Here is a 26,336-nt window from a genome sequence, read left to right as displayed (position 1 = left end):
CCAAGGATCTACATCAAGAATCAGCACACTATGGTAGCCACAGTCTGCTGTCTCTTTTTGTATGGCCTTGAACTAAGAATGGTTTTAATTATAAAATAAACTTTTATCATATTTTAAAATGTTAAAAATTATAATAAATTCTTAGTTCACTGGCTAAATGAAAATAGGGAGTAGCCAATTCTGTTCCATATTTTGCTGACTTCTGACCTAGATCAACATCCTACATCTGCTGTTTGTTATGAGTTAAAGTTTAAACTCTTTGAAGGCAGGGATTATTTAACTTTTCTCTTTGTGTTCCTAATACTTAGTGTAGGTATGTAGTAAACATATACAGTTAGGTAGTACAGATGTGGAAACTTGTTTGACTTGGAATCAGAAAGATCTGAGTTCAAATCCTGCCACAGATACCTACTAGTTGTATGCCCCTGAATAAGTCACTTAGTCCCTATCTGCCTTAATTTCCTCTTCTGTAAAATGAGGGTAATAATGATAGTATCTTCCTTACAAGATTAAGAAAATACATAAATACTCGCTGTCATTACTGATTGAAATCCCGAGTAAGTCAGTTCTCCTCTCTGAGCTGCAGTTTCCTCTTCTGTAACATGACAGGCATAAACTACAGGCCCCTTTCCAGTTCTAAATCTAATATCTTTATTACTACCTATACCTTTATCCAAAGACAAGACCAGCCCTTATTTTAATGTTGTTTCGCAGACCAAATGAATTTTCCATTTCAGCTCAAATTTGTTTGAAAGAAGGGAGAGGTTTCTTTGAGAAGTTTGAGATAAGGAGAAAGATGAATTTGTGGATTCCTATCTCTGGTGTCTGAGATGCCAAGAACTCTGACTTTGGTTGTGTCCATAGTTTTAGAAAAAAAAGAAAGAATGAATGAATGAATGAATACTCGAAGAAAGAAAGAGAAAGAAAAGAACAATAATGAATGAAAGAAAATGAAAAGTGATGAATCCCCAACTACATACACACACACACACACACACACACTGCATACACCGCCTCTTCAACTTCTTGAACCAATGATAAAAAGTCACAGAGACCTTATAGAAAAGATTCTCAGGACTCCACTTTGCTGACTAGAATACAATGAGGGTCAAAGAACCATATATCTAGAGATGGAAGGGATCTTAGAAGCCACTGAGCTCAATCTCCTCAATGTGTTGGTGAAAAAACTGAAGAAGAGACACTACATGACTTGCCTAGAATCAGCAAGCTAATAAATGTTCAAGGTGAGATTTGATCCTTAGTATTCCTGACTCTTCCAGCTGTTTTATAATCTCACTCTACTTTTATCTGTCACTGCAGAATAATATTGGTGTGTCTGATAAAAATGGGAGCAAGCCGCTAACCAAACCCAGATGCCCATCTTGGGCTCCGTGTGTGGTTAAAAAAAAAACAGCTTCCTCTATGCCCAAAGGGCTATGGGGCTGTGCATACCCTTTAACCCAACAATACTGCTACTAGGTCTGTATTCCAAAGAGATCATAAGAGAGGGAAAGAGACCCATGTGTACAAAAATATTTCTAGCAGCTCTCTTTGTGGTGGAAAGGAATTAGAAATTGAGGGGATGGGGAATTGAAGGGGAATGGCTGAGCCAACTGTGGTTTATGAATGTAATGGAATACTATTGTGCTATAAGAAACGATGAGCTGGAGGATTTCAGAGAAACCTGGAAAGACTTAAGTGGACTGATGCTGAGTGAAGTGAGAAGAACCAGGAGAACATTGTACACAGTAATAGCAACTGTCTGATGATTAATGGTTATAGACTTAGCTCTTCTCTGCAATCCAATGATCCAAGGTAATTACAAAGAACTCATGATGGAAAAGCTCTCCGTATCCAGAAAAAAGAACTATGGAATCTGAATGCAGATTGAATGATACTATTTTTACTTTCTTTTGTTTTTGTTTTTGAAGCTTTTCACTTTTGTTCCGATTCTTCTTTCACAACATGACCAATGTGGAAATGTGTTTAATGCAATTGTACATACATATATGTATATACGTATGTATGATTGTATATACATATGTACACACATCAGCTTCCACTCCCCATGAAAGATCATCTGTATGATTTGCTCCTTATCTCTTGCAGGCTTGGGTCTATTCATCCTGTCTACCAGTAACTAAAACCTTGTGCCTTTGAAATCAATGGTTATGATACAAATTTGAGATATTTCTAAATGTTACCATGATACATCTCCAAGTCAGTTAGTGTCCCAGTTACACATTCAGGAAAGATGGTGGCATATAACTCCCCCAAAGGGCCTATCTTCTGTGACTACTGTTAATTTCAATGACATTTGGTGCCTGCATAGCAATTGCAAAGAGGAAGGGATTCCTGGATTTGCTTTGGATCATTTCTGGTTCAGTACCCTTCAGACACAGACAATGGTGCCTACGTCAGTACCCTCCTGATATGTACACATTCACTACATCCCTATGCTTTAGAAAGAAGAATGATGTAATGAAAAGAGTCCTGGACTTTGAGTTGGGAAATCTGCACTTAAATTTCTTCCCTGACACTTACTAGCTCTGTGATCACAGACAAGACACTCTACCACTTTGATCCTCAATTTTCCCATGTCTAAATTGCAAACAATAATTGGTATACTATATACTTTACTATGTTCTTGAGGAAAAAAAAGGAGCCATAATAGGGCTAACAAAACTTTGTTCTAGGGCACCAATTCAGAGAGGGGAAAATGAGATTCTTCCCAGAAGGGCTCTACACTTTGTTATTTTCAGTTACCTACACCTGCCATCCCCTCCCTGTTTCTATATATGTATGATGACCTTCTTCTAGTACCACCTTAGACCATCCCTACCTTCAGGCAAAGATTAGACTATTTTCTCATCTCCAATTGTCCCTGCTACCTGTCTCCTATCCTTCATCTCTAGCTATTCTCTTGCCTAGACTCTGTTTTTTTCCAGTTTCCATACAGTTTTTCCTTTATACCCTTCTGATTCTCCCTCACAGTGTGAAAATTACCACAGAACCTCAAAGTTGGAAGAGACCTTAGAGACCATCAGGTCTATTCCCAAAGTGACCAAGAAGCCTGTCTACACAGTGTCCCTGACAAATAATCACCTTGTATTTTCTTGAAGTTCTTCAGTGAAAAGGAATCCATTACCTCCTAAGTTAGACTAATCCACTCTGGCAAAGCTCCAAGTGTTAGGAAGCTCTTTCTCCAACAAGGCTTAATCGAGCTCTCTGGATTTCCTACCCAGGACCCCTGGTTCTGGACTCTGGGGACAAGAATTAGAATCCCTCTGCCATGAATCTCTGCTACCCATGAAAACTCTTCAAATACTTGAAGACAATTATCTCCCTGTCTTTGCCATTTTGTTAACAGTGACCCTGGGTAAATCACTTTACCTCTTTCAGCTTGATCTTCCTCATCTTTAAAATGAGAATAAGTAGTAGAGGATATTACAGTTCTTTCACTTACTAACTGTGACCTTAGGTAAGTCACCACTCTTACCTCTCCCAAACTCTACCAAAAAGCTCATAATAAAATTTTGAGAGCTATAATAGAAGCTATTACTTTTATTTTATTTTTTTTACTGTATTGAAAAACTGTTGTTTTTAACCTGTTGTTCTGCCTCCTCCCACCTTCCCACATCTTATTATTACAGTGTCCATAAGGACAGGATTTTTTTTCTGCAGCTTCTTGCATCATCATAGTCCCTGCCTTTTAATCCTGCCTCACCTATCACCTGATGAGAAAAAGAGATAGACAGAGACACAGAGAGAGAGGGAGAGAGAGCTCAGACAGATTCTCCTGGAACATAGATCTCTTTCCTATCTTTCTCTTTCTCAGAGTTCAAAGTTCATCCCCAGGAAGCTGAAGGAAATGAAAATAGGTGGAAGCTTCCTTATATTGCCATAGCAACCATTTAATTCACTTTTGAAATTCCTAGCTAATGTCAAATTTAGTTTGCATAAAGTTACTACTAACTGTATTTGAAAATTTCAGCTACTTACAAGCCTCATCTTAAGGGATTTGTCTCCTTCCCACTCCCCATTGCACACATTTCAGAAATCTTTGTTTTACTATAATATTGGAGTATTTTACCATAAATAGAGGGGCAGGTAGATGCACAGTAGATAGAGTACAAGGCCTGGAGTCAGGAAGATCTCAGTTTAAATCCAGCCTCAGACACTTACTAGCTGTGTGACCCTAGGCAAGTCAGTTAACCCTGTTTGCCTCAGTTTCCTTATCTATAAAATGAGCTGAAAAGGGAAATAGCAAATTGCTCCAGTATCTTTGCCAAGACACTCCACCATAGAAAGAAATCACAAAGAACCAGACATGACTGAAAATGACTAAACCACAAAACCCTTAGTAGGATGCAACATCTGCTCCTGCCTCCCGCACCTCAACAAATTTCCTTCCTAGTCGGTATCACAATCAAAAGAACACAAACTCTACAACAGAGAACTTGGGTTCAGATCATACATGGATAACTATTATCTGTATAACTCTGGGCAAATCACTTAATCTCTTGAGACCCCAGTTTCCTTATCCATAAAATTAGAAGTTAGACCCATTTCAGATTTAGACTTCTATATCTTAGACTATTGAAAATGTTTCTTTTCTGAGTTGAATCTTCACAGAACCACTAGTTTAAGAAGACATTAAGGACTATAAAGGTCCCACTATGATTTGTTCAGTGTCAAAAAGGAAATAATTGGCAGAGTTAGGGTTTGAACACAGGTCATTTTATTTCTAAGTCCATCCTTTCTTGCACCACTAATTTGACCCATATTAGAAATAGAAATCACCGCCACTACATCCCCATCAAGTATTCATATTGTCTGCGATAAAATATCTCCAATTTTAAGTAACATTATGTGGCAATCCACTCCATTGGTGGACAGCTATAATTGTTAGGAAAGTCTCCTACCAGGACTCCAGCATTTTTGCATTATCTGTTGCTATGGATTATCTTCACCAGACCTCCTCTTCATTCATGTCTATAAAAAAAAGTTGATGGTGCCCTATTAATTTTTTTAAAGGTCCCCTTTTCTAAAATGGGCCTTACTTAAATAGGTCATCTTCTAAGTGTAGGCAAAAGTATAAAAATAGCTCTCTCTAGACATTTAACAATAGATATGAGTATATTTATACAGGCAGATTTTGGTTTTGCATTTCTATATTTGTTAAACATTTATCCCACCTGAATCATTCATCCAATTAAATGGGGCTTCATTTGATTATGCTCTAGAGATATTGCAGTAGACTTAAGGGAGATTCCATGGCCATGAGGAACAAATACAGGTTACATCTAATTCTGTATCAACGGCTGAGGACATTACCATTTTATTTCTGAGAAACAGTCAACCAAGGATCGTCCTAACCTCTTCATCTTCAGATTGTCAGATTTCAGCACCAAAAAGGACATTGGAACACAGAATTTCAGAAATAGAAGGATCTTTAGCACATGGGATATTAGAACATATAAAGAATGTACCAGAAAAAAATCTTCAAGCTCATCAAATCCAGCTCCCTTCTCTCATAGAGGAAGCAAGGGAGGCTTGTTTTGTTTTGCCGCCATCGCTACACATATCATAGCAGGGTGATCTTAAGCAAGTCACCTCCTAGAACTTCATTATCCTCATCTCTCCAAAGGCTACAATAATGTTTGCCCCCAGTAGACATTATAACCTGCTGTGGAAAATCAGAATTAAATCCTTAATGTTGAAAAGTAAAAGGGTTTGTGAAAAGTAAAACATGAGAAGAGATTAGAGTTAGTGGAAGAAACCTAAGAGACCATGAGGAAATAAATGAAAAGGACACTAGTTCTGGAGTTGCAGGTGCTTGCTTCAATTCCTACCTCTAAATGTATACTCCCTGCAAGACTTAATCTCATTGGTTCTTGGTTTCCTCATTTGTACAAAAAAAGGGGGTGTTCCCCTTAGCTTTTAAGATCTTTTCCAGATCTCTGATCTCTTACAGCCTTTCATTTTACAGGTCAGAACGTGGAGACCCAGAGAGGTAAAGAAGTAAAGGACATAGAAAAGTAATATTTCAATTTGAGATTATTTTAAAGGTTCTCCAGGAACTTGTGGGTCAGAATTCAGTTTATTTAACTATTTGACTGAAAAAAGGAAGGAGGTCTATCCTATAATTTCAGAGAGTGTGAACCCTGTGCTTTGTCCCCACATTCTAGTTGGACCACCCTAGATCAAGCACTGAATGCCTGAGAGTGTTTGTAATGAAACCTGCCTGAAGCATGTGCTTCAGATGGGGCTAGTGCTCAGCAGGTAGGGGGTGGGGCACATATGATGCTTGTTTGTTGTCTCAAAGACCTTCTAGCTCCTAGTTCCAGCGATCCTGGTGGGACCCACTGAGTCTCCTTTGGACAAGGCTGGGAGCACAAACTGTTCACTCTGACTCTGGAAGCTCTGCTCATACTGACTGGGGAATGGGAGTAGAAATGAGTGGTGAGAAGGACATTACTTGGGAGAATATGCATGTTCACAGCTCAGAGGATTAAAGGCCCATGTTCTTATCACCACTGAACAGAGTATTATAAATCCAGTCTTAGAATACCAAATCCCCTTGTGGCTCGGCCATTGTTTGGGAATATTAAAAAGCCCTGAGACAGAAATAATCAGTTTCCGAATGACACATTGTCAAATAAAACATTTCTCATATTATCCTTTTCTTTCCTTTTCCTGGCTCCCTCTCCTGTGCCTGGATAATTTAACATGAAAAATATATTTAAATGAAGCTGAGTTGAATGGCTTTCTAAGTTTGACTCTTCTGAAGAATATCAGTGGGGTTGTGTGTATGTGTGTGTGTGTGTGTGTGTGTGTGTGTGTGTGTGTGTGTGTGTTTGGGTGTTGTCTGGGTATGGATTAAAGAAGCAGGCTGTAGTTTCTGGGATCACAGATGTATAACTAGAAGGAATTTGAGAGATCTTGTCCAGTCGCTTATTAAACTGAAGTCTAGAGAGGTTGGGATATTGACAAAGGTCACACGGTAGCTATGAAATTGCGGAGATAGGATGTTGACCTGGGTCCACTTAATCCAAATCACTCTTTCCACTACACATTTATTTTTTACTCCGTAGTTTTCCAATACACTACTTTCCCTTGTCATGGGTACCAACATGGTTTGTGGGGGAGCATGGGGATAGCTTAGAGAGGCAAAGGAGCCAAAGGCAAATGTCTTTATTCCCTACTACTGCAGGTTCTAGTAATAGCACACATTTATATAGCTCTTCAGTCAATTAACAAACACCAATTAATCACCTATTATGTGCCAACCCTTCTACCTCCTCCCCTACAGGATACAAAGAATGAGTTAGCACTTCCACTTAAGAGTTTATATTCTATTGTGAGAGACAACATGCACATCTATAGGAATATATAAAATAAATTATATATATATGCATATATATGTATATATATCTATATATTTGCAGGGTAATGAGGGTTAAGTGACTTGCACAGGGTCACACAGTAGTCAAATATCTAAGGTCAGATTTGAACTCAGGTCCTCCTAAATCCAGGGACAGTGCTTTATCCACTGTGCCATCTAGTTACCCCTCTAAATACTATAATTTTTTAAAGTGAGGCCACTGGGGTTAAGTGACTTGCCCAGGATCACACAGCTATTAAGTGTTAAGTGTATGAGGCCGGATTTGAACTCAGGTACTCCTGACTCCAGGGTCGGTGCTCTATCCACTGTGCTACCTAACTGCCCCAATACTATAATTTTTTAAGGAATTCCTTTTAAGGAATGGGGTATATTAGGATACATTTTATTTAGAAAGTGGAATCTAAGCTCTCTGAGAGGAAACTGGGGATGTTAAGGCAGAGGTGAGGAGGGAGTACATTTCAGGCATACTTTGTCTCTCATGATCTTCACAACAACCCAGTGAAGTGCTTTATACAAGTCTTATCACCTCCATTTTACAGATAAGGAAACTAAGAAACAGGGATGTTTTCTAACTGAATTGTTCAAGGTCAAACAACCAGGAGCTTTAAATATGGCCACTGAACCCAGGACCTCTGACCCCAAATGCAGTGTTCCATTACAGAGAACAGAAGAAAGAATAGAAAAATCCACTTGTCACTCTAGAGAAGTTAGCATTCCCATCACCCCTGTGGCTTGAGACTGAAGGCATCTCTATATATGAAATCAACAGCTTCTCATTTGTGAAAGTTGTCTGGGAGGATGAAACAATGTGGAGAGGAAACAGAGGGTTTGATTAAAGTTGGTAATTGGTACCAGGGTGGGTAGGTGGCAAAGTAGGCAGAGCATTGACTCTGAAGTTGGGAGAACCTGAATTCAAATCTCACTTCAGATACTTACTCGCTGTGGGACACTAGACAAGTCACTTAACCCCAATTGCCTTAAATATCTGGGGCCATCTCCAGCCATCCTAATCTAATATCTTGCCACTGGACGCAGATAACTCCGGAGGAAAGAGTGAGGCTGCTGACTTTGTGCAGCTCTGTGTCACTTAAATCCAATTCAGTACAAGTCATGACATCACAATGGTGTCATGGTCCTCTTTGTGAATGAAGGACAAGCAACAACAGGTAACTGGTACCTGACCCAGGCATTTTATAGATCAGGAAACTAAGGACCAGAATCAGGGCCTTAGTTCAAGGTTTCCCAGAGCATATACATCAGTGCTAGATGCAAAGCCTAGCTTCTGATTCCAAATCCAGTGTGGGGTTTATTTCCCTCCACTATATCATGATGCTTCATTGGTGGGAGAAATGGATATTTCTGGTTCTTCCCTCCCCCTTTTCTGTGAAATGGCTTTTAGAAATGCTCAGATGCAGGAGACAACTCATGACCTTCAGGTCTGTGCCGTGTGCAATCTCCCAGAAATCAAACCCTCTCCATGGGGCCAAATCAAATAGACTAGCATTCTTATTTTTGGAAACTCTGAAACACTCCACAAAGCTCATTTCACAGTGCTCTCCCCCAGGTGTATGCAGCCCAAATCGGATTTGGCATCAGGTCTTTGAAGCAACCACAGTTACCTATGCTTCCTCCCCAGACTCCTCTCTAGCTTTGGCCCTTCATTAACTTTACTATGTCAAAGTCAGAGTCCTTCCCTACTAAATTTCTCCCTCCCCATTGACTCCTCCACTCACCTCCTCACATGGTGCAATGTGACCTTTCCCCCTATTAATTCCTCCCACACTTGTACTGTTTTTCAGCTTGCTGGCCCTTTCTTTCTGGAGGCAGACGTGAGTAGGAGTAAAAATGCAGGGAGAGGAGATTGTGGGCCTGTGCCATTGCAGGTGGTTGGGTTACCCAAGGTAGGGAAAGAACCATAGTTTCCTCTGCTCAGCTCTGAGCTCCCTACCCACTCTCTTCAAGGAGGGAGAAATGGGGAGCTGGTCACATGGCATGGTCGTGGGGACATCCAAATAATTTCCATTTCAGTTCTGTGCTCAGCTGTCTTTCAGATAGCTGAGAATCCAGGGCTTGTGACAGAACCACCCTGGTCCTGCCACTCTGTGATGATGACTCTGCTGTAAGACAAAGCCATATAGAGAGCCTCAAGGGAACAGATCTCAGAGACCTGCATTCACATTCACTAAGATAATGGAACCTTCCTGTTTCGGAGCTCTGAGTTCTTCTAAAGGATCTCTGAATTATAACAAGAATGAAATATTCCTAGGTGAATTCATTGAGGGCAGAGCAATTTTTCAGGGTCCAGAGAACTGATAAGCCCAGAGTCATGAATTTAAAAAATAATTTAATTTCATTTTAATAATAATAAACATTTCATTTAAAGTTTTGAGCTCCAAATTCTATCCCTCCTCTCCTCTTCTTCCCCCCTCCCTGAGACAGTAAGCAATCAGATCTGTATTATACATGTGTAATTATGTAAACCATTATCATATTAGTCATTTTGTAGAAGAAAACTTGAATAAAATAACAAAATGAAAGAAAGTGAAAAATAGCATGCTTCAGTCTGTGTTCAGTCAATATCAGTTCTTTCTTTGGAGGTGGATAGTATGCTTTATCATTAGTCCTTTGGGATTGTCTTAGATCATTGTATTACTGAGAACAGTTGTCATTCACAGTTCTTCATTAAACAATATTGCTCTTACAGTCTCCTGGTTCTGCTCACTTCACTATACTTCAGTTCATATAAGTCTTTCAAGGCTTTTCTGAAATTGTACTGTTTGTCCTTTTTTATTGCACAATAATCCTCCATCACAATCATATGCCACAGCTTCTTTAGCCATTCCCCAACTGATGGGTATTCACTTGATTTACAATTCTTATCAACCATAAAAAAGCTGCTAGAAATATTTTTGTACAACTAGGTCGTATTCTCTTTTTTGGGATGTCTTTGGGATATAAACCTAGCAGTGGTATTGCTGGGTCAAAGGATATGCCCACTTTTATAGTACTTTGGGCATAATTTCAAATTGCTCTCCAGAATTGTTGGATCATTCACAATGTCAACAGTGGATTAGTGCCCCAGTTTTCCCACATCCCCTCCAATATCCAATATTTTCCTTTTTTGTCATATCTGAAAATCTGATAGGTGTGAAGTGATACCTCAGAGTTGTTTTAATTTGCATTTCTCTTATCAACAGTGATTTAGAGCATTTTTTTATATGACTATAGACAGCTTTGATTTCTTTGTCTAGAGACTGTCTGTTCATATCCTTTGACCATCTATCAATTGGGGAATGACGTGTATTTTTATAAATTTGAGAGTCGTAGAATTTTAGAATGCCAGGGCTTGAAGGCATTTGAGATGTATATTCTTTATGGGTCCCTGGGCAAGTCATGTAATTATCCTTAGTTTCTAATGTTCCATAATTTAAATGAAAAAATTTGACCAAATAGATGAAATAGACTTTTCTTGTAGCTTTAAACTGTATGAAGCTATGCATGAACTCTGTGTTACCAAAGGTGGTTCTCAATTTTTGTTGCTGTTGTCAATTTTTTTGCTTGTGTCATAATATTCTGCCATGAGAGATCTTGGTACACTAATTACTGAAGTTGGCATCACTTTGGGTGATTTGGGAAACTTGTCTGTATAAAGCTTCCTCTCAATGACAGCTGCCATTATGTTTGAGTTCTTTGACAGTTGAAGGAATATGGGTGCATATATAATAAGCAGAATTGGTATATTTTGTGACTACTATACTGTGTATCTGGTGTAAGTAATTACATGTTTTCTTTCATCTGCAATAATGTAAGATACAAAGTTTTGCAGAATTACTGCTCTACAGCATTTGTAATAGTCTGGAGTTACATGAGCCATGATGCAAGACATTAATTGGCAGTTGAAATCTCCACCAGAGGCCAGTTTTAGATTTGGTATCCGCCCTTACTTTTCTGATTCAGTTATCTCTTTTGTAATGTCTCCTTTCCCTAGCCACATAACTCCCCCTACTCTCAGACCCCAAATCCAATATAACCATAATGTCATAGTGTCATTAGTACCTGAGAATGAAATAATCAATAAATTCCTAGTATCCATATTCCATAAAAATTGGAACTGGGAGAGACCTTAGAAATAATCTAGTCCAACCAACCAATCTAGTACAACAGAGCTGGAAATTGAGATCTAGAGGGAAAAATGTGATTCTTTCTCCTACATGAAGCACTAGAGTTAGGACACATTTATTTTTTTTTAAGGACAAGAAGAGAGGGTAACGTTTAATACAATGGAATTGATTACTAATGGTCAAATTGCAGGAAGAATGGCAAACAATGCAGGATAGATAATTATTGTTATACAGGGGTAGTCTTTTAGAATTAAAAAAATTAATGTTTTATTGAAAACTTAATATTGAACATCAACACAATGAACTAATTCATCAAACAATTATTGAGCATCTTCTACAGGTCAGACAATGGACAAAGCGATGTAGTTAAAAATAGAGAAATTAAACAATTTCTGTCCATAGGGAGAGTGCATTTGCATGTGTGTGGAAACCAAACCTGGTTTAAATATGGAGGTTTTGGGGCAACTAGGTGGTACAATGGATAAAGCACCTGCCCTGAATTCAGGAGGACCTGTGTTCAAATCCAGGCTCAGACACTTGACACTTAATAACTGTGTGACCCTGGGCAAGTCATTTAATCCTCATTTCCCCACCCCCCAAAAATATAAGTTTTAATTGATTATTTTCAAGGTGCAAATATCATACCAATTTTTTAGTCTCCTACTAAATTCCCATAAGGATTATTTGTTCATTTCCATTCAGTTTTCTTTGTAGATGGTTGTGGGTCATGTCTACTCTACTCTTCTGATACTACTTGTTCACTTTGCATTATTTCATAAAGCTCTTTTCATATTTTTGTATGCTTATGAGTCTTATCTTAATGGCATTGTAATATTCCATTACATTAATGTGCTACAATTTATTTAACTATTTGCCTACTATTGGACATTTTGGCGAACTCTAGGTTTTGGGCAATTAGATAAAAGGCTACAATGAAAACCTTTGAAAAGGTTCTTTTTCTCCCCTGATATAAAGAGTAACACTTTCAGCATATTTTTCCAACAATGAAAATATTGGGTCAACACACACACACACACACACACACACACACACATATATAGGTTTTTGGTAACTTTTACTGCATATTTACCGATTACCTTTTGGCATTTGGGAAATGAGATATTGTATAATAAACATTGGATTTGGAACCAAGGAACCTGGGCTCAAATCCTAACTCTTCTGTTTATTATCAGAGTGACCTTGGAGAAGTCACTTCCCCTTCTCTGGGCCTTAGTTTCCTCATCTAGTGAATGAGTAAAATGAAGTATGAAGTAAATTAAACTTGACAGCAAAATAAAAAATTAGACTAACTTTTTTTCCAGCTCTAAATTCTATATATTTTGGGATTATGTTAAGTAGACCTTTACCTACTCTCCCTGTGTAGGAAACTATATTCAGTCTTACCAAGAAAGACGTTTTTCCTTTTTCCCCAACCCTGGAGCTCCATGAGCCTTGCCTGGACCTAGAAGTGTTATTTGCCAGGCCTGCATCTGCTCAGCTGAGAAAGAGAAGTACAGTCATTGTCTCCCTGAGCTCTTCTTCCCATTACTGTCAATTACAGGAGCAAATGAGAAAACAGATGAGGCCAAGGAGGGGAGGCGAGGAGGAGGGGGAATCCTAATGAGAACTGCCATATTGTGCTCATAGAGTTGTTTCCCGAGCAAATTGGAAGCAAGGGCCATGGGGAAAAGCATGGCTCATCTCTTTACAATTTTCCAAACAGGGGGCCCATCCTTCCTTTGCCGAACTCCCCAACCCCAACTTAAGTAGCTACTGGCATCTTTGGGACCAGTCACCTAATACAGCATTGGATGCTCAAGGATGAGAAGACCCCAGGGACTAGGGAAAATCTCTTTGTGTTAACTATTATTCATCAAAACCAAAGTTCTGATGACTCCAGCTAGTCATTCAGTCAGCCTGCTATTTAGAGATGGGCTGGGCACCATCCAACACTTAACACTTACTAGCTGTGTGACCCTGGTCATGTCACTTAACCCCAATTGCCTCACAAAAAAAAAAAAGATATCCTTTGTTCTCCTCCTTGATACAAAGGTGATTTTTCAGTGGAAGAAATAAAAAGTTGAGGAAGCCATACTCACAGAACTCTCTCCTGAATAGGCGGTTTGAGGAATTGTTTCACCCAGGACTTGGAAACGTTCTTTTTTTTGCTCCACCTCTTCATTTCTCTGAACTTTGTTTAGGTTCTCTTCTTCCCCTTTCTTTCCCCCATTTTCCCTTCGTCTTGTTCTTCTCCCTTCTTCCCCTTCCATACACACCTTCCCTCCTCCCTTATAAGAGTCACAGTATCTCAAAGCTAAATAAGTTTTTTGAAGTTATATGGTCTAGCACTTCCCAAGTAAACAAATCACTTCTGCAATATCTTGGTTGGGAGGTGGGAGGAGGCTGGGAATTATCTGAGTTGAGGATCTCTTTACATTTTTGTTTTTGTTTTCCCAATGACTACACATAATAATCATTCAATAGATATTTGTTGAATGAAATTGAGTTGAATTTAGTTAAAAAAAAAAAAGGTCAGTATATGGAATCAGATGACCTGAGCAGCAGTTTTCATTTTGCTAATTATATCTCTATATCTCTCCTAATAGAATATAAGCTTCTTGAGGACAAGACCCATTTTTGCTTTTTTCTTTGAACTGACAGTACCTATAATTGTACCAAACATAGAGTCAGTTCTTAATTAATGCTTGTTGATTGATTTAAATCTGTAAACTTCTCAGGGCCTCATACATCTTATCTGTAAAATTAAGGCATTGAGTTAGAAAATTTCTTTCAAGTTCTCAAGTTACAAGGCCAGCAATGAGACCTCATTAACTCTGAGTTGTTCTTCTCCCTCCTATAGGGTGGCCTGATTGCTCTGCTTTTGCTCTTGCTGGTATTCACCGTGGCATTGTATGCCCAGCGGCGCTGGCACAGACGACGGCGGGTCCCCCAAAAGAGTGCCAGCACGGAGGCAACACATGAGATCCACTATATCCCATCAGTACTTCTAGGACCCCAAGCTCGAGAGAGCTTCCGGAACTCCCGCCTTCAGGCACATAATTCTGTCATAGGGATGCCCATCCGAGAGACTCCTATCCTGGATGACTATGACTATGACTATGAAGAAGAGGAGCAACCCAGGAGGGTCAACCATGTCTCACGGGAAGATGAATTTGGGAGCCAAGTAACACGTACTTTAGAGAGCCTAGGTCAGGCCAGTGAGGAGAAGATGGACTTTGAGAAAAAAGGTGAGTCCTTCTTTGACTTTCTTCCACTTCACTGAAGGGAGAACATGTTGTACTGAAAAGAGCATTGGGAGTACAGCAAGGTCTGGCTTTGTTGTCCATCCCATTCATGTATTATCTCTGTGACCTTTGACAAATAAATGAAGCTCAATGGTTCTTTATCTTAAAAAAATTAGATTGGATTATATGGTGTCTACTTACTCTATAATACTAGATTCCTGTGGACTTTGGTTGAGAGGAACAAAGAGGATTGTCTAACTCTGAGCAGGGTATATCAAAAGGCAGTTATGGCAATGCCAATATTGTGTCTATACTACTGGCATTGTGCTCTTTCTATCAAGGCAAGATGGTGTATTAGAAGTAATTTTGATTTTAGAGTCATCAGGAATGAATTTGAAACTGGGCTCTATTAAGCCTTTAACTTAAGGCAGAATTAGTATGTGTTTTTTCCTGTCTAGAGCTCCACAGATGTGGGTAAAAGAGTCCTAGCTCCTGTGAAAGCAAGTGTCTGTGTGTATATGTATGTGTATATGGGCATATACAAACATACATGTATACACATATGTACACAAATATATGCATGCATTGTATATATGTGTGTGTGTATGCATATCAAATACAGGGCAACCTTTATTTTCACTTTGAAGAAAATGCAGAAAACTCATAAAAGGATGACAGAAATAGCCAAAATAACTCCTAAAGGGAGCTAGACAACATTCTTTCCTCTCTGGTGACTCCTACCTCCCTTGCACCCAGGGCCTTAAATAACTAGCCAGTCAACAAACATGTATTGAGTACTTACTATATGCCAGGCACTGTTCTACATTATGGGAATACAAAGGGAGGGAAGAACACTGTCCTGCCCTCAAGAAACTTAGATACAAGTTTCATTCAAGATCTAGATCAAGACAGAATTGTATGTGTTTGTGGGTATTTGCATGTGTAAAGCTATGCAGGGGAAAAGGCAAGAGAAAGAGAACCAAGGCACAGGGGCAATGATTAGATATTATGGTTCATGACAAGCCTTTAAGAATCCCTTGTTTTCCTTTAGTCAGAATGAAAATTCCTAATTGGATATAGACCAGACTAGGAGAAATTAGGTAGGGGAGGGAACAAGAGGGCAGGGCCATAGTGGTTAATTTTTCTAAAGAGAAGGCTTACTCTGGTTCTCCAGACTGAGCTCCATGCATTCCTGTGAAACTGATAAGAAGGTTGAGCAACATAGGACTGAGCTTCCCATGGAAGCTGGGAATATGTAGCCAGGTAATACCCATTTCTTCATTGATACAGAAGGCAGCAAGAATATCCAGTCCCCAACACTAATTAGATGGAAAGGACTATCCCACATTAAAGATACCTGGTCTTCTGAGTGATTCAAAGTTTGTCCAAGACCACAGAGTGGAATTTGCTAGAGGGTGTGGGATGTATGTGTCTTGGGTGGGTTATTGCCAAAGTATCTATAGATCTCTTTTTATTCATAAACAGCTTTGCAGCTATTTATTAGCTAAGTCTCTTGACACTTCTATGACTTTTGATCTGCCAAAAATCAATTAGTTAGATGGTACCCTAGAAAGGATAGAGCATTGGACCTGGAGTCAGAAAGTTCAGTTCAGTCATTTTTCATTCATGTTCAACTCTTTGTGATCCCATTTGGGGTTCTTGGCAAAAATAGAAGAGTGGTTTACCATTTCCTTCTCTACCTCATTTTACAGATGATGAAACTGAGTCTAACAGGTAACTTGCCAAGGATTAAAAAAGCTGGTAAGTATCTGAGGCCAGATTTGATCTCAGGAAAATGAGTTTTCCTGATTCCAGGTCCAACATTCGCTCTATTGTGCCACCTTGATGCCCAGTGGAGCCAGGAAAAATTGATTTCAAATCTGACCTCAGAAACTAATTAGCTATGTGACCCTGTCAATTAACCTTTATCTGCCTCAGCTTTCTCATCTGTAAAATGGAGACAATAATAGCACCAAACTCCAAGTTTTGTTGTGAGGATAAAATGAGATAATATTTATGAAGCACTCTATAACTTGCAAAGTGCTATATAAATGTTACCTATTATTATAGAATTGAGAATAGAACCTATAAGTTCCTTGAATAGAATCATGGGAAGACAGACTAGAAAAGGACTGAGAAGATAGAATTTCAGAACATAGGCAATGTGGCCTAATTCCAGAGTTTCTAACTTGATCTCTTTGAACATATATGTGTATGTATACACATATATACATGTATGTGTATATATACATATATGCACACACATGTATGTATATGTACACACACTTGTATCTCTATGTGTGCATGCATATATACATATTATATTTATACATGTATGAGTGTATATGCCAGTATTTCCATATAATTTATTTTCTTTTCAATCAAATGAATTTTATTTGCACTTAAAAACATTATTCTAAGACAGGCCCTATTGCCTTTATTGAACACTGAAGGGGTTCAAGACGCAAAAATATTTAAGAATTGTTGATAGCAGAAAGACCACTAGATTTTGAGTCAGAGGTCTTAGGTTTGGATGCCAATTCTGATATTTAATACCTCTATGACCTTGAGTAATTTCCTCAACTTCTCAGTGATGTGACAGATTTAGTTCAATCCTAATTCTTTTCATCAGAGAGGTTTGTATCTCCTTTTCCATTTGGCCAATTTGGCTTTTCAAGCTTTTGACTTTTTGCTCATGTCTTTCCTGCATCACCCTCATTTCTCTTTCCATTTTTTCCTCTACCTCTCTAACTTTATCTTCAAAGTCCTTTTTGAGCTCCTCTATGGCCTGAGACCAATTCATACTTTTCTTGGAAGCTTTAGATATAGGGGCCCTGATGTTGACATCTTCCTCTGAGGGTGCACCTTGATCTTCCTTGTCACTGAAGAAACTTTCTATGGTTCTCACATTTCTCTGTCTGCTTGTCTTGCCTTTCTTTTACTTGCCTTTTAGCTCCTTAAAGTGGGGCACTGTTTCCAGGCTGCACTATCCCAAGCTTCAAAAGGTCCCAGGTGGTATGCTTTAAGGAGGAGCAGGTTCTTCACTCACCTGACCTGTTCCCTGGTCTGTAGATGACCCCACACCAACTTGCTAATCAACCAGCTTTCTGTGTTGTGGTTGTTAGCTCTGACGGGCCTGTACCCCTCTCCTACCTGTGCCACTGCTACTCAAGCCTACCTCCTGGTTCCCAGCAGGGGTGAAAAACCCAAGTCCTACCTCAGCATCAGCATAGACCCCTGTAACACCCCCCCCCTTCCCAGGGCTCAGCCCTCTCACCAGACTGTGAGCTTAGTTCCAGATGACACTGGTGCTACAGCTGATTCATAGGCTGAGGTGGGGGGGGGGCCGAGGATCTCTTTCTCTGGCAAGGCCTTCCTGGGACTAGATCTGTGTCAGGGTGACTGTGGGGTTGGGCTCCACTCCTGTCTCAGCACAGCAGCTCCTTCGTTCTGACCTTCCAAGCTGTCCTAGGTTGGAAGATGATTTCAGCACATTCTTCTGTGGGTTTTGCTGCTCTAGAAATTGTCCTTTGGCATTATTTGGATGTTTTTTGGAGCGATTGTATCATGAGTTTGAGAGCTCACTGCCTTTCTTCCACCATCTTGGCTCTGCCCTAAATGTGACAGATTTAGTGCCTCAGTTTCCTCATCCTCAATATGGGGTCAAACTTGATAACCATGTATTTAGAACTAGAATGGGCCTGAAAGGCCATTAGGAATAACTCATTTTATCAATGACGGAACTGAGGCCCAAAGAGGCAGAGTGACTTACCCAGCATTACATAACTAGTAAATGTTTAGGACTGGATTTGAACTTGGGACTATCTTATTCCAAATCCTAAAATCCCTACTAGTTTATGATTCAACCATCTTTATAGAGAGGGAGCAAAGTATAATGGATACAAAATTGTCCTTGGAGTTAGGAAGATCTAGGTCCAAAGACTCCCTGTAATTCATCCTAGCTGTGTTAACTAACCTCTTTCTGTGACACCAGAAATTTCTTTAACAATGAGGTGCATGCAAGCTGTTGATCTATATCAATGTAGGAAGTTTGAACAGGAAGTTTTTTACAAAATGAACTCACAGGGGCTGGACCCTCCCCACCTCCTATTCCATCCCCCAGCAAAGATCCTTATGTGCTTCTCTTAGAGTTCAGAGGGATCTTAAAAAATAGCTAGCAATTATATAATGTTTTAAGTTTTACACAGTGTTTTCTGAAGCCTACAGAATTCTAAGAATTAGAAGGAATCTCTGGGTTCATCCTGTGTTTCTCAGATTCCATTCTAAAAACCATAGCTGATCAGGGAGAAGAATTTGGTATCCATGATAATTTTCTGGAGATCTAACAGTGCAGGGAACTCTTTCTTCCTAAGTCTAAGGACAAGAGGTGTGTGACAGGGACATAAGGTGAGAAGCAGCAGTGGATACAAAGCAAAGAATGAACACCAATCTTCCAAATGATTGCAAAAGAAGACAATGCTGGAAGGAAACCCAGCAAGGGTTGGAATGAATCCAAGGAATGGAAAAGTAGCTGCCAGTGAGGCAGAGTTCTAAAACAAGCCTGTGGCAAACTTGGGAGAAAATTCTTGTAGAGAAGCAGGTGGGTTATAGAGGGATACCAGATGTCCTGAGAGTAGAAAGAGAACCCAAAGACTACAAAGCCAAAAGGAGTCAATGCAAAGTCAATGTGCAACAACAAACCCTTCTCCCAATCCAAGAGACTGCTGCTGTGGCTCCAGGGGCAGCCCGAGCTATTCCCAGGGAGCTATTCCCAGACATGCACACCCAGGAAGCCAGAGGGCAATACCTCCTTAAGCCACTCTAGCTCAGCACTGTCCTGACTTGTATTCAAAGGACTAATTTTCACTGGGTCATTTTTAGTATGATAATAGGCTTCATTTCCCCCATTTTACTCTCCAATTTCCTTTTCCTTTCTTCTCATTTATTCCAGATCTCCCAGACTACAATTTATGAGTTCCTTGAATTATATATTTCAAGCTCCAAAGTATTCTGTGACAAATTATTTTGAGAACTGATGTAGTCCAATCTCTTAATTTTATTTCATTTTATTAATGTCTTTTGTCTTCATATTAAAGTAATTTCCCAAATCCCTTCCCCCCCACATATATAAAATGGAAATTATAATACTCAATGTGCCTGTCTCACAAGGGTGTTGTGAAGGCAGCATTTGGTAAACTATCAGTGAACAGCCATTTATTAACTTCCTCTTATGTACCAGGCACAGCGCTAAGCACTGTCAGTACAAAGTGTGGTAGGAATAATTGATTAACCCCTCCCTACATGTAGGCTAGGTTAGTTTTTTCTTTAAATGGTATTGAGACATTCCTGTAGACTTGTTTGGCTCAGGAGGCTAAAGATATGAACTGCTGACACCATTCCTTCATTGTCTGAGTACAGGGCACTTAGGAGGAGTTGGACAGACCCTCAGAAGCTTGTATAGTCCATTCTGATAGAAGCTTCTTCATTCAAATGAATTAACTCGGGGTGTCAAACACCGCCTGTTTTTGTTGATCATCTTTCTGCCATGGCTAAGCAAATCTTTTGTCAAATGTGAATGATTTACAGTCACTCCATTTATTATAATGTCCAAACTAAACCACTGCAGGACTAGCATTAAGTCAGGGCCAGCCCAGAACAAAGTAAAAGTCAAAACAGCTGCTGGCCTGAAGGAGCTTACATGCTAAACAGAGAGACAACATATGCAGCATGCATATAAATAGTAATTTCAGTCAATATGGCTGGACCATAGAGTAGAGGAATGATGTGTGAAAAACTAAAAACTAAAAAGATAGGAATGATCCAGGTTGTGAGGAATTTTGAATGCCCAAAAAGGAGCTTATTTAATATGATCGTAGAAGCAACAGGGAGCCATTGGAATTTATTGTTACAGTTATGACATGGCCAGACCAAAGTGAGGAAAGTCACTTTGGTAGCTGTGTCAGAGCATGAAATGGAATAGGGAGAGACTTGAGGAAGATAGTCCACATATTTCAATAGTCCAGTCAAGAGGTACGGAGAGTTAAGAGGTAAGGAGAGCCTAGACTAGGATCCTGGTTATGTGAAAGGAGAAATATGTAAGAGATGCTGGAAGGAAGGAGAGAGGGAGGGAGTGAGGGAGGAAGAGAAAGAGAGAGAGAGAGAGAGAGAGAGAGAGAGAGAGAGAGAGAGAGAGAGAGAGAGCAGTGAAATGTGCTAATGATTATCATCATCATCGCAATCATCATTGTCATCACTACCTCATCAGATCATGTCACATGTTAATAGCAGAACCAAAAGTAGAATTCAGGTCTTTAGAGACCAGACCAATATACTTTACATTAAACTGGATGATGGGGATTGATCCCTATTTGATTCTGTTTAAAAAAGGAATAAAAAAGAACATTAGCTTTCTTAAAAGATGTTATTCAAAAAAGACAACAGCAGGGACGGCTCGGTGGCACAGTGGATAAAGCAGCAGCCCTGGATTCAGGAGTACCTGAGTTCAAATCTGGCCTCAGACAGACACTTACCAGGTGTGTGACCCTGGGCAAGTCACTTAACCCCCATTGCCCTGCAAAAAACAAAAACAAAAACAAAAACAAAAAAGACAACAGCACCCCATGGAGGGCTGACACGCTTGACAATTCAATGGGGCTAGTCTTTTATACTTGAATACATTTTATCTGAATTATTCCCCAGTCCATGTGTGTTGGGAAAGTTAATGATGTTGAAGATTACTACAGGAGGATTATATAACATAAAACTATAGTTGTAAACTCAGAGGATTAGAAATTTGACTGGAAGAGATATCAGAGGCTCCCTAGTCCAACTCTCTTTATTTGTAGATGAGCAAACTGATTACCAAAAGAAGGTAAATGACTTGCCCAAGATCAAACAGGTAGCAAGCATCAAAACTGGGATTTGGACCTGGGTGCTCTGACTTCCAAGCCTAATTCCCCTCCTGTGTATTCTGCTGCCTCCCTAATCATTGTTCACTCTTCAACAAGCACTGACTGTGCCTCACACCTTGCAGTTGGAGGGGGGAGATAATTTCACTCCACTGCCTTGAGGGGCTTATGTTTCTGATAATATGTTCAGGAGTGGGAATGGACTATACTTTGACACCTACACCTAGAATTGCTTCTCCTATTTCCATATGCAAAGTCTAGTTTTAACTTATTTCAAAGTTCAACCTAAGTTTTCCTTCTTCCATTAATAACTTGTCTAATATCACAGAGGTAGTAAGTAGCATAGACATAATTCAAACCTAGGCTATCTGACTCTAGCTCCAGTACTCAGTCAACCTCAACAAGCCAATGAGTCAACAAGCATTTATTAAGTACTTGTGTGCCAGGCGACATGCTCAGCACTGAAAATACAAATACAAGCAGAAAGAACAATGATCTCTGCCTTCAAAGAGCTTAAATTTGAATTCTAAGGAGGACAGCCTAGAAAGGGAAACTGAAAAAATGACTGAAGTGGGTGAACATAATGGTACAGGCATACATAATGATACAGGAGCATCTGGCATAGGAGCATTGTGGAGAAAGTCTGGAGAAACAAGAGTATGATGTAGAGATAAATGTTATGGCTTACCTGGGCATCCTCTTTCAAATGGAGGTTCTAGGAAGAAGCATCCAATCACAGGGAGAGCCCCAGGATAAGTTGGCATTTCTAAAATGTGAAGTATAAGAGTTGAGTATTCTTGCAGGGTCAACAGGTTTCTATGGCACGGTAGAGAAAAAGCTGGACAGTCAAAAGTGCAGTCTGATAGAGAATGAAATCTTCTTTTACTGGGTTCACATCCTGATTTTTCTACCTACATTACCTTGGGCAAGAGACTTAACCTCTCTGGGCCTTGTTTTTCTCACCTATAAAATAAGTAGTTTGGACTGGATGGTTTCTATAGTCCCTTAGAATTTGAGGTCCCTGCTAGCTCTCCATGATTCTGTGATCCATGAAAATCAAATGAGATAATACCTGTAAAATCCTCAGCACAGTACTGTGCACATAGTAGGCACTATGTAAATGTTCATTCCCTTCCCCCTAAATCACATGGTCCAGTGAGATATGGAGAAGATGCAAATCATCCGCAAAGCACTTTTTTGGATGTTCTCAGAACTGGGGGATTCTCTATATTCCCAAAGAAAGGCTGCCTGATATCACCATGCATCCATCCCTGGCATGAGCCATATAGAAAAGAATAATGACATGCCTTCTCATTTCAGCCATACTCTTTACTTTTCACCTGTGTATATTAGTGGTAGAGTCAGTGTCATGGTTTCATGGCCATGTTCTTTTTCTTTCTTTCTTTTTCTTCTTTTGCAGAGCAATGAGTGACTTGTCCAGGGTCAGACAGTCAGTAAGTGTCAAGTGTCTGAGGCTGGATTTGAACTCAGGTCCTCCTGAATCCAGGGCTGTTGCTTTCTCCACTGTGCCACCTAGCTGCCTCCGGCCATGTTCTTTTAACATCTGCCTTGGATGGGGTTTTGTAATCTTACTTGTTATCATTTTGTCTTCTTGGGACACTTTGGAAGCCAGAGGGTCTATCTAGACAGTTGATAATGACCTTCACTGGTCAGCCTACAAAGTGCCCAGATATGGAATGGTTCATTTATTTATTTATTTATTTATTTATTTATTTATTTATTCATTCATTCATTCATTCATTTATTTATTTATTTATTTATTTTTCTCCCCTTTGAGGGGGAAAAAATCTGTTTACATTGCTCAGATAGTGCATGTAGCTTCAATTAATAAGTTGCCCCATCAAGAGTGGCAACAATTCTTGACTCTACTTACAGGCTCTCACTATCTTGTGTTTTCCCTCGTTTCTTTCTAGACTGTGTTTATCGTTCCTAAATGCCCAGGTTTAGGCAAAAAGGGTGACTTTGTCAGAGTTGAGCTTGGCATCCCCAGGCAACAGTCCTCAGAGCTGTCTTGGCGCTCTCTAAAATAAGATATAGACTGAGATTTGTCATCAAACCACAAACAGTAATGTCACTAAAGCTGTCACAAGAGCCCCTTAAAAATGTCACTTTCGAGCATTAATTGCCAGGATAGCAAAACAAATGCAGGTTTCTTCGAACATTTGCTTGTTCCCTCTCCTCCCACGCTCCCCTTTCCTCTCCCTTGCTCTCATTTCTCCCTCTTCCTACAAAGCCTATTCTACCCCCACTCCTCATGTCTTTATCTTATTTTGCTTTCCCAGTGTCTCATCTTGATTAGAATGTCTCTATAGCAAGCTGCACTGGGCTCTGGCTGTGATTGATTGGGGTGAGAGAATGTTGGTATATGTCAGGTGCTGGATGAACACAAGCCCACTTGGTTGTCGATACAAACATCTCCAGAGTGAGGCTGGAGAGTTTTCCTGTTGGTTATAGATCTCTGGGCCTCTCAACCAGGCCTGGTTGTCTTGGGATCATGCTTGTCAGGATGGATGGCAGCAATTGGAAGACAATCATCTGTACGGGGGTCTGTCACTTGATTAGGCCATGGGACCATGTGGTGTCTGTCTTACTCCTGCAGAGAACCCAGGCTGCCTCTGACATTGATGGCTCTATTAACACTAGGACTATATTTGTTAGTCATTTTCATCAGAGTGAGGTACTTGGCTCTGTGCTACGGAACATTTTTACCAATGGTTTAGATCAATGTTGTCAAACTCAAATAGAAATGGGAGCCACTAAAACCACAAATAAGGATTCCAGCATATTAACTTAGAAAACTACATATTTTTATTGTCTATGTTTTACTGTATTTTTTATTTTGTTAAATACTCCTTTTTTGCAAGGTAAATACTTCTGAAATACATTTTAATCTCATTTGGTCACACTCATGATTTGGGGGGTTATGTATGGCCTATAGACCATGTGTTTAAGATGTATATTTTGGATAAAGGCAAAGATAATATATTATTAAACTGGCTAGGACATCACAAAGCTGGAATGGATAGCTTATCAATCAGATGATAGAATTATAATCCAAAAAGAAATGAATAACAGAACAAAATATTATAAGATCAAATTTTATAACAATAAATGTAATGTCTTCTAGAGGGTAAAAATATCAGCTTCCTAAATACATAACAGAGATTGTATAGCTAAAAAGTAATTTGTCTGAAAATGATCTGGGTGTTGTAGTGCACTTGTACAAGATCAACGTGCCTTAATAGGGACTAATAGAGGATATTGTCTGGAATGCACTGGGAAGCATATCTTCCAGGCAGGAGGTGACATTCCCACTGTATTTTGCATGGATCTGAGGCCATCTGAAATATAATGTTGAATTTTGGGCACTAAATTACAAGGACACTGATAAGCCAGGAGGAGTTTACAGGAAGACAACTAGAATGAAGGACCCTGAGATCATATCATATGAGCATTAGCTGAAGAAATTTGTGATGCTTAGCCTAGGGGGAATATATATATATATATATATATATATATATATATATATATATATATATATATATATATAATTTGTTATAATGGGGAGGCAAGAGAATGATAGCTATTTTTAAATATTGGGAGGGCAATCAGGTTGAAAGGCAAGTTGAGTTGTTCTGTTTGGTCCCAAAAAACAGAAAGTGAAGCAATCAAAGGCTTCCAGAAATCTAGTAAACTAAATCAGGAGGCAGTATGATCTCTCTCACTGGAAGCAAAAGAATAACGACCAAAGAGTGAATGTTAATTAGCAGTCATTTTTGGGGGGGTGGGGGGAATGAGAGGAGTAGGGAATAGGTGTACAGATAGCCAGTGAAGTCCCTTCAAACTCTGAAATTCTTTTATTTTGTGATCTATGACTTGGAATTAGGGGATCCACAAAGTTTGAGCTAAAAGGAATCTTAGAAAATACAATATTAGAGTTGAACAGGCTGTTGAAATAAATCATGTTGGAGCCAGAAGTGACTTTAGAATATGGAATGTTACAGGTAGAAACAGAATGCTGGACCAGAAAGGGCCCTTAGAATTTGATTTAGTTTAACTCTCTTTTTTGACAGATGAAGAAACTGAGGTTCAGAGAGGAGAAATGGTATGTATTTATGGTGACTGAGTTAGTTATGTAGGGATGATTAGGACCCAGAAAGCCTATGCTAGTGTTCTGTCTACAGATTACATCCCCTATCCTGAATTCTGATAGTATTTATCTGTACCATTCAATTTGCTCCTTGGACACATGAAGCTTTGCATTTTTCTTAGTTCCTAGGGTTTATGTCTTATTTTTTCCAAATAAAATCTTAAATTTCTTTAGAGTCAGGAGTAAATATTACTTAATGTATAGCAAGTGGGAAATGCTCTATCTCTTTTGAAAGAATATGCATCAATTGAAGAATATATAGTGTCATGTGCTATTAGCATTCTGTAGAAGTCCAGGAGGGATAGATCAGTATGGATCAGAGTAGAAAGGGAAGTCTTCCTGGGCAACATGGGACTTGAGCTATGATTTAGAGGATGTGCAATATTTGGAAAGGAGAAGGAAGAATGAATGGGATTCCAGGTGGGAGACTATAATGGGAGATATATGCGTATATATGTACATGGATGTATGTATACATGTGTG

The 26,336-nt window shown here is 39.4% G+C and overlaps 1 protein-coding gene across 4 annotated transcripts in view; it reads left to right on the top strand.

Moving 5' to 3' along the window:
* ASTN2 (astrotactin 2) overlaps positions 1-26,336 on the top strand; it is a 1,144,107-nt gene that overhangs the window by 250,380 nt on the left and 867,391 nt on the right. For 3 of the 4 annotated variants that reach the window (XM_043982377.1, XM_043982378.1, XM_043982376.1), the window contains exon 4: positions 14,390-14,777. In XM_043982377.1, the coding sequence (XP_043838312.1) occupies positions 14,390-14,777 (388 nt within the window). Of the gene's footprint in view, positions 1-14,389; positions 14,778-26,336 lie in introns of those variants that run through there. The other variant, XM_043982379.1, reaches the window with a different exon arrangement.

This window comes from Dromiciops gliroides, chromosome 2 (genome assembly GCF_019393635.1).
Source record: "Dromiciops gliroides isolate mDroGli1 chromosome 2, mDroGli1.pri, whole genome shotgun sequence".
Lineage (NCBI taxonomy): Eukaryota > Metazoa > Chordata > Mammalia > Microbiotheria > Microbiotheriidae > Dromiciops > Dromiciops gliroides.
This window is presented reverse-complemented; position numbering and strand designations above follow the sequence as displayed.